Source organism: Athene cunicularia, assembly GCF_003259725.1.
Source record: "Athene cunicularia isolate RWA chromosome 20 unlocalized genomic scaffold, athCun1 chr20_part1, whole genome shotgun sequence".
Lineage (NCBI taxonomy): Eukaryota > Metazoa > Chordata > Aves > Strigiformes > Strigidae > Athene > Athene cunicularia.
Window position 1 is genome coordinate 706,055 of NW_020799125.1, and position 8,310 is coordinate 714,364.

General features: G+C 49.3%; 1 protein-coding gene across 4 annotated transcripts; it reads left to right on the forward strand.

Moving 5' to 3' along the window:
• The first annotated feature begins 891 nt into the window (after nucleotides 1-891).
• LOC113487485 lies at nucleotides 892-7,957 on the forward strand. 4 transcript variants are annotated; one of them, XM_026862095.1, is made up of 8 exons: nucleotides 892-1,005; nucleotides 1,109-1,290; nucleotides 3,150-3,337; nucleotides 3,438-3,497; nucleotides 3,676-4,020; nucleotides 4,773-4,848; nucleotides 5,486-5,572; nucleotides 6,341-7,957. In XM_026862095.1, the coding sequence occupies exons 3-8, from the start codon at nucleotides 3,163-3,165 to the stop codon at nucleotides 6,786-6,788; spliced, it is 1,191 nt and encodes a 396-aa protein (XP_026717896.1). In that variant the 5' UTR covers nucleotides 892-1,005; nucleotides 1,109-1,290; nucleotides 3,150-3,162; the 3' UTR covers nucleotides 6,789-7,957. The 4 variants fall into 4 exon arrangements, with proteins under 4 accessions (XP_026717896.1, XP_026717899.1, XP_026717898.1 ...); XM_026862098.1 differs by having other exon boundaries at nucleotides 3,679-4,020; XM_026862097.1 differs by having other exon boundaries at nucleotides 902-963.
• Nucleotides 7,958-8,310: the final 353 nt, after the last annotated feature.

Genomic DNA, 8,310 nt, shown 5'->3' on the forward strand with positions numbered 1-8,310 from the left:
TCCCTGACCCCAGGCCATGCCTGTGCCCGGGATTGCCCCAACACAGGGCAGCCCAAGAGCTCCCACCAGCTGCAGGCAGCGGTCAGGCTCCTGCCTGCACCCGCCTCCCCACGCGCAGGGATCCTGCACGCATCGGCCATAAAAAAGCACCACCAAAGCCCGGGAGTTGCAGCGGTGACCTTTTGGGGACAAATACACAGGGAAAGTAAAACTGCACAGCCAGCTTGATGCCTGTGCTGGCCTGAGCCCCAGGGCCGGGCAGGGACCCGCTGAGCCGATGCCACCACCCGGGACACGGAGCCAGGGAGCCGTGCGTGTGTGACACACACGTGCAGGGACGGGTGGGCACGTGGCGTGGGAAGTCCCTTTGGTTCCTCAAGCAGCGGCCTGTGTGTAGGGTCCTTTTCATTACAAAGCATGTAAAAAATGAAGTAGCTGGGATGTATCTTAACCAGGGAGAGATCTGGAGGCGGGGAGAGAAAAAAAATGCACAGTCAGTTTGAAGGATGCTTTGAAAGGGAGTAAAACTTGCTGTTAGGCTTCCCCCTGAGAGCAAGTCCAATCTCTTTCTCTCTTTCTTTCTTTTGGTGCTCTGTTACTCCCCCATGACCAGAAGGCTGCAGGCATTTCAATTCTCTTCTTCAAGTCCTTGTTTCAAAAAAGGGCCCAAAATCCGTTTTCTTCTCAGACGCAGAAAACGGGAAGAACACAATGCAGCTGCCTCTAAGCCTCTCTTCTCCTGTCTCGGGGAGAAAGGAATTCACCAAGCCCTAGAGCCTGACTCACTCACTGTGCGAGCATGAATTAACCAGGAATGTTCGAGAATTATTCCTGAATAATTCATGAACCTGAATTAATCATGCATTTTCATGAATTATTCATGAATAACTCATGGAAATGCAAGGTTTATTCATGCTCCAAAAAACCCAAGGCTTTTTCTCTTCTCTTCTGCTCTCTTTCCCTGTAAGAAACAGACCTGAAACAAGCTTAAGGAGAAAAAAAAATGTATATGGAAAAATAACAGGAATAATAATGCTGAAACAGAACAACCAGGAAAAAAAGAAAGCAAAGGGTCTTTTTTCTTTTTTTTTTTTTTTTTTCTTTGCAGTGGGGACAGCAGGTGGGAGCTTTCTAAGCCGGACAAAGGAGACCTGACAAGGAACTGTGGTGAAGAGACAAGCCCAAGGCAAAGAAGTGTCCGGTCACCTCCTCTCCTGGAGCAGGCAGCTGAGATCTGCATAGACAGGAGACATTTTGCAAGACTCAACACCTGGAAGCAGTGCTAACCAGGCAAGGACCGAGCTCTATTGCTATCAGGATTTTGATCTCTCTCTCTCTCTCTATTTCCTTCTCTCTGTGTTTGTGCATTTGTGCAGTTTTGTTGCTTTCGTTAAGGTAAATGAGCAACTGGTAAGTGGGGCAGGAGGGAGCAGCAGCAGCTATGAAGATCAGGGTTTTTTTTTTCTTTAAATGTTAAAGAAAGGAAAAAAAAATACCCTCTAGAGAGCTTTATTTTGGGGCTTGTTTGCTGTTTGGAATATGGGGCTTTTTAAAGCAGAGCTGTGTTTCTGGGAGGGAGAGGTCTCAGTTAGGCATTTATCCAGGTCTGTAACGTCCCCTGGGCTCAGGAGAGGGCTGGGTGCAGCCGCCATCCAGCAGCAGGGAAGGGGATGCAGGGAGCAAGGCACGCACCACGCAGTTACTTTATATATATGGTGCTTCCTTCTAAAAATAAACCCCAGAGCGTGTCTTGGCCAAGAGAAAAGATTGAAGTGAGTCTGGTGTGAGCCTGTGCCAGCAGGGCAGGCTGGCAGGTTCGGGGAAAGTTACAGCTCCTGGAGCAGCTTTGCTGTAGCTGGTGATGGTGGAGGGGGATAAGGAGAAGGCAAAGGAGGAAGTTCTCCAGGGTGAACTGAACCTCCCAGGTGAGAGGAATCAATACCAGGCTTGATTTTAATGGTGGTGCAGAGGCAAAATAAGAGACTGCAATAAATTGGGTCGTGGCTGCCTTTCCCAACAGTTTGTCCCACCTCCACCTCTCCTCTCCCTGCCCCGTCTCCCCTCCCATGGGCTTTGGGCACTGTGGACGTTTCTCCATGCATTGCCCAGCACAAGGGCTCAGCCCCACTTCCCCAAACCCTTCTGCCAAATGCTGCTGCGGAGCAGAGCAGGATGGTCTGGGGTGATGCTCCGCCAGGGTTCTCAGGAGCTCTGGCAGTTGGTCTCTGCCTAGTTTTGTCCCCATCCATGATGTGTGGGTAGAAACCCTCCCCAAGGCCAGCAGCCCTTGGCTCCTCACCTGCCCCTGTGCCTCAGGAGGTTTTGAAAGCCACCGCTAGCCTGGCTGTTGTTTGCTTGCTGAGCACTCCCATTCCTCCAGGGATTTCAGGCTAGGGTTTCTCCCCTTCAGCTCTAAGAGGAGAAACAGAGCATCTCAGTGGGGAGAGCAGTGGGCCAGGCCCCCTGAGACCAGCTCCTTGAAGCTCTGGTACTTGTCTGCCTTAGATGTGTACTTCACTGCTCCGTGCCTCAGTTTCCCCATGTGTGAAACAGAGGTCATTTGTTGTCGTGCTTATCAAAGCACCGTGATATTTACTGGAGAAAATAACTGTACAGGCAAAGGAATGATCATTTTCTGGAATACTCCTGGGTCTTTTCAAGTCTCTTCTCTGTTCTGCCTTGATACACAGACACGATCCTCCACTGTAGCAAACTACTGCAGACCCACTGCTCGTCTGAGCTGTGCTGGTTCTCACAGGCAGAGGGACCAGCCTGGCTCTGCTTGGTGGCTTATCCAGCATCTGCTCAATGCCTCCTGAGTGAGAGCTGGTCCTGCCTGTGCCCAGGTGCCCCATGTCACGGCTGGAGCTGCATTTCCTCTTCAGATTAAGCTGGGACACACTAAAGGCACGTGGAGCTGTGCCCAGATCAGTCCCAGGACAACCTCCCAGGGAAGGGGTTTAGGATGAGGCAAGCACAGAAGAGCAGGAGTGGGAAAGGAGAAATAATCGGTAGAAAAGATGCAGGGACAAGTATTTTATATCTTCAGGCTACACTGCCTCAGGTAGAGCATCATCTGCCAATCCTGCCAACCACGCGAGAGCACGAAGCCGTGCCGTGACCTTCCCCTCCCGCTCCTCCTGCTCCAGGTGAGCAGCCCCGATGTCAGCCAAGCTCTACGTCCTCATCAGCTGGCCCGACGGCAGCCGGGTGATCAACATCGAGAACATCAAGGAGCCCCGCAAGCCCTTCCACCTCTACGCAGTGGGCGAGCAGGTGCTGGCCCGTTGCCCTGGCTTCAGCGGGCTCTACTGGGGGATGGTGGAAGGCATAAGTGGTGAGTGACCCCCCTCTGGCTTGGGCTTTGCAACCTGGGGCTGCTCGGGAGCACGCTTTAGAGGCTGAATTCAATGCTGAAAAGTTCTCTCTTCCTGCAGAGCATAAAGATATTTTAGAGAAGAAGCTGCTGGAGGGGAGACAGCTCCTGGAGAAGTTAAGTAAGTAGGATGTTTTGAAGATTGCACCTTTCTGCCTCCGCTGAGGTTTTGAGGTGGGAAGATGCTGAGTGCATTGTAGCATAAATCTCACAGTCCTACAATCAGGGTAAAAAGTACCGAACGGGAGGTGGGAGGTACACACCAGTGTACCACACCTGAGTATCCACCTTGCTTTCAGAAGAAGAACCGGCCGTCCACAGCATGATGCCACCCCAGCCAAAAAAATCCAGAAAAACCTTCCCAAAATGGACCCCGGGGAGCGCATCCAGGAAATATCACGGCGACAGGATTTACCCTGCCAAGCCGCTGCTGAGGGCGGCCGAGGCCAGCCTGCCCCATGAGGCTGGCAGCTCCTCCATCGCCAAGGAGAGACGTGCCCTGGGCAGCACGGCAGGAAGCCCCCGCTCGCTGGCGGGGCCCCCCCGCCCGGCCAGCGCCTTCACACCCCCATCCACCTTTGTCACCATGGCCATGCCGGGGACTTCCCAGGGTGAAGAGGACAGGGCTGGTCCAGCTACTAGAGGTAATCGTGGCTATGAATGAGGACTTTAGCTCTCGTCTGCCTCATCCTGAACAGCAGGTTGGGATGGGGACCCGCAGGGCTGCCAGGAGACCTCTGCTTTGCTCCAGGGCCGTGTGTGCTTTCATCCAGGGCTGCACCCGTTAGAGATGAAATTTTGTGGCCTTTTCCACCTGGGAGATCTCCCAGGTCTAAAGGGAGATGCCTGGGCACATGGTGTCGGCTCTACCAGGCACCACCTCTGTCTCCTAGGCTAGTAGTTCTTTCCCTACAAGCCAAAAAAAAAAAAAAAAAAAAAAAAAAAAAAAAAAAAAAAAAAATCAAGCCTGCCTGAATAACTGTGCAATACCCCAAAGCCTTGTGTCTCAATTAGCCAAACCTTCTCAGCTTTGCCTATTTCCCTGCTTTTCCAGCCACTACTACAGACATTAAACACGCTTATAAAAATATGGTAGTGTGTCTGCGTGCTGACTAACGGCAGTGTCCAGAGACACACTGCCTCTGCCCGCCTTGCCATGTCTTTTGTGACGGGAACAGAAGCAGCCCTTGAGACACCACTTTTTTTTTTTCTAATAACAAAATCCCTATTGTTCAATCCTGGGAAGCGTGTCTGAATCGCTCTGTTTATGCCAAGGGAATAACGTGTTGCCATGCAATCTAGCAGGAGTGCTTAGATAATCTGCTCTGGAGACGGAGGGATCCAGGACCTTTCCAACTGCTGGTTTGTTCCATTTGTCTCCCATCCCTGCCTGTAGATTATGTCGCCCTGGCAATGAAGAGGAAGTCAGATGGCATCTTACCCCAGTGCCAGCAACACCTCTGTCTGAACAGGTAACACATGGAAGCACAGTGAGGACCCTGAGTGTTTTCACACTCTGTGTATTTATTTCATAGTGTGGGGTCTGCCCACTCTGTTCCCACGCCCTCGTTGTGCTCCCTTTGAGTTAATTCAGGCCTAAGCGCGACGTGCAGAAAGTTAACGGGAGTTTGTGCAGGTACATCTACACCGCAGAGCAACCGAGTCGCTTGTGCTCTGGAGTCCTGATCCCTTGGTGGGTCAAATGGGAACCCCCCTCACTATCTCTGTGCCAGGGCTTGTCCACATGAAGAACCGGGTGGTTCCAGGGTGGTGAAGCACTGGAGCAGGTCGCCCAGAGGGGTTGCAGTGTCCTGTCCCTGGAAAGATTCAAGGTCAGGTTGGGGGGTTTTGGGGGCTCTGAGCCACCTGATCTAGGTGAAGATGTTGGGCTTTAAAGGTCCCTTCCATCCCAAACCATTCTGTGATTCTAACCACTGACATTTCCTCTCGGCCCATTTTATTCTTGCGGCAAAGGAAAACAGAATTGCCTTTGCTTTGAATTCCAACCTTTGAATTCCAGATAATTCTCATCAGGAATGCACATGAATATGAATATGAACACGAACTGCTTCTTGTGGCAGCGCTTTTTAGCTTGCTTGTTTCTTCCAGCTGTGAAGAGAGAAAGCTTGATGCTTTGCAGGAGATGGATGACTTTGAGAGAGTTCAGAAAAATTTTGGTCCTGGTGAAATGGAAAGGTAATTAGCAAAAGAAGGCACTTGTTCTTAACTGTATTTTCCTCCTCACTACAAGAACGAACAGTGAGATCACAGCTGGGTGAGAAAACGGGGCAATTTTAGAACCAAGAGCTGCTGAATCTCAACATAATCAGAGCCAGGTGTTTCTTTCTGATTGTAGGGCTTGGAGTTAAGAGATGCAAAAAGGCTCTAAACATGTGCAGAAACCATAAAGCTCTTGCCTATAACAATCCAAATGGCATCTATCGTGTTTGAACAGGGTTGTGTGTTGCTTGTTTTTAATCCTGTTACTTTGATGACAAGGATCCAGTGGTGAAGTAGCTGCTAGGGGACACTTTTCCAGCAAAGAAATGGGTGCCCCAAAATCATGTTAGAGGACTTGCATTGTCATTTCCCACATGTCTGTTGTTTCATACCGCAAATATGTGCCTCCTGGGATTTGCAGGACAGAGCTTATATCTTTCCCTAAAACTGAAAAAAAATTGAGCATCGAAGTCTCCATGCACGCATGAAAAGGTGGGGATGAGGGTTAAACTCTGAACATTTTTGAGCTACTGAAAAGTCCAGACCGTGTCATTCTTTTTTCCTGCCTTGCTCCTCATCCAGGCGTGGCTGGATGGGCTGACACTCGGGCAGAGAAGTTGTCCTGTCCCTGCTTGCAGGAAGCTTGTAATCACGGCTTGGGTGGAGGTGCTACATTCTTCACCAATGTCCATAGTGAGGCCACGGTGACTTCTTGCCTTTACACACGTGATTTTACTTTTTCAGGGCAGAGAAGATCGAGCAGCTGGAGAGGATGGTGTTGGACCTCCAACAGGACGTCCTCTCTCTGAAGAAGAAGGTGCAGAGGCTGGAATCCCTGTCCTTCCAGGAGGATCCCCACCGGCAGCCGTGTGAGGTGGTGGAGCTCTTCAATGGCTACACCAAGGAACAGCTCAAAGAGACCATCCGCTTTGACCAGAAAATCAGCACTGCCTGCAAGACACTGCTCTACAAGCTCTTCACATCTGACTATATCCAGAGCCACTCCATCACGGGGCGAAGGGGCAACACTTTCCGAGAGGCGAAGCCCATGATGGATGAACGCTGCATCAAAATTATTAGGGTGCTGTTGAAGCAGAAGTTTGGAGATCACCTCAGTGACACAGTGATCACGGAGAAGATTCAAAATGTGCAGAAAGCCCTGAGGCAGAAGTTTAAGACAGAATGTCTCTGATACGTGGAGGACTTGGTGTCTCCTCCTACCCACGCTGCCTGGTGTACCTGAGCAGTCCTCCCCAGAATAAACCAGTCCAATCTGCTGCTGTTCGGCTGATTCCCCCCAGAGGAGCCAACCCCAGTGAACCCCGCGCTAAGCACAGCATCAACCTTTTGCTGCCAAACCTCTGCCTGCATTAATCGAGCGGGAAGCTTGCCCAGCTTGGCCAGGGTTTTGCACATCTGCTAGCGCTTTACAAGTTCCTCCCCGTGCAGCGTGTGTGCGAGCCTCGCTGCGGGGTGCATGGAACGATCTCTGGGCGGTTTTGATGGACACAAGCACAAAAGCTTGAGGGTTCCCGTCGGGTCCGAGGATGGGTCAGTAAATCAGCTTTGTTCCACCCTGCAGTGGGTTAGGGAGGAAGATTGGCTCTGGGGTAGAGAGTCCAGCTGCAGACCCGACGCGGCTTCTCTCTGCATGCCTGTGGTTGCCTCCTCCTGCCTGTGGGACAATATTTGCTCTCTGCTCCCAGTGAATGTGTTTTACAATTACCTGTAGTAACAGAAAGGCCAGACTCATTAAAACAACACGATAAAACATTCAGAGAAAGATTTTTTTTTTTTAAATTTTATTTTTTTTCCCCCCCTCTGTTTTAATGTAGCTGTATGGAAGAAGTGTCGTCACTAACAGAAGTCTGTTGAACGAGAGAAGAGGTTGTCACCCATGGAAATTACGCTGATTTTCCTTTCAAAACCATATTATTTCCAAGGAGAAATCCTGTACATTTTTATGACATAAGTGCGGGGGAAGGAGGGCAAAATATGGCCCACTGTAGCTACACCTTTCCTTCAAAGATCAGACACACTATCAACACAGTCTCTATAATTTAAATATAGTATTTATATCCTAGTTAATAAGTTCCAGGTACAACCAAGGATTTTGCTGTGTGAGAGGCTATAGAGAAGGGCTAGAAAGAGTCATTTTCCTAAATAGTTCACAGATGGAGTTTAGGTGAGTTAAAAGCGTTTTTAACATTAAAAGAATAAGATGCTGACCTAATAGAAGTGCTGCAAAATACCAAACGTTCCCTTTTAAAGAGGCTTCTCAGACAAGAAATGGGTTTTCTAAGTTTAATTTTTAAATTACTTCGGAAAGGAAATGTCAGTTGCTTTGGATTGATCAAAACATTTGTTTTAATTTATATGTTTTGTTCTGTTTTCACACTTTTAATTTCTTCAGAGCTACCTGGGAAATAATAACGCAAAATAAATGTATTAAAAAAATGAGGAGCTGTTCTGAGAGGAAAAAAAAAAAAACAACAACAACCTGGAAATGTGTTATTTTCAGAATTCCCCCCGCCCTTTTCTCTAGTTGAAAACCCAAATCATTAAAGTAGGGTTAATGCTATGAAGCATTTTGATATGGGAGATATGCTTGCCAACATTTTTGGCACTGTTTTCATCCGCTGTGTGTAACAGTCATGCTAAATTTCCGTAGCCAGTAACTAAAGCTATTCCTTCTGTTTTCCCGGTGCAAATGC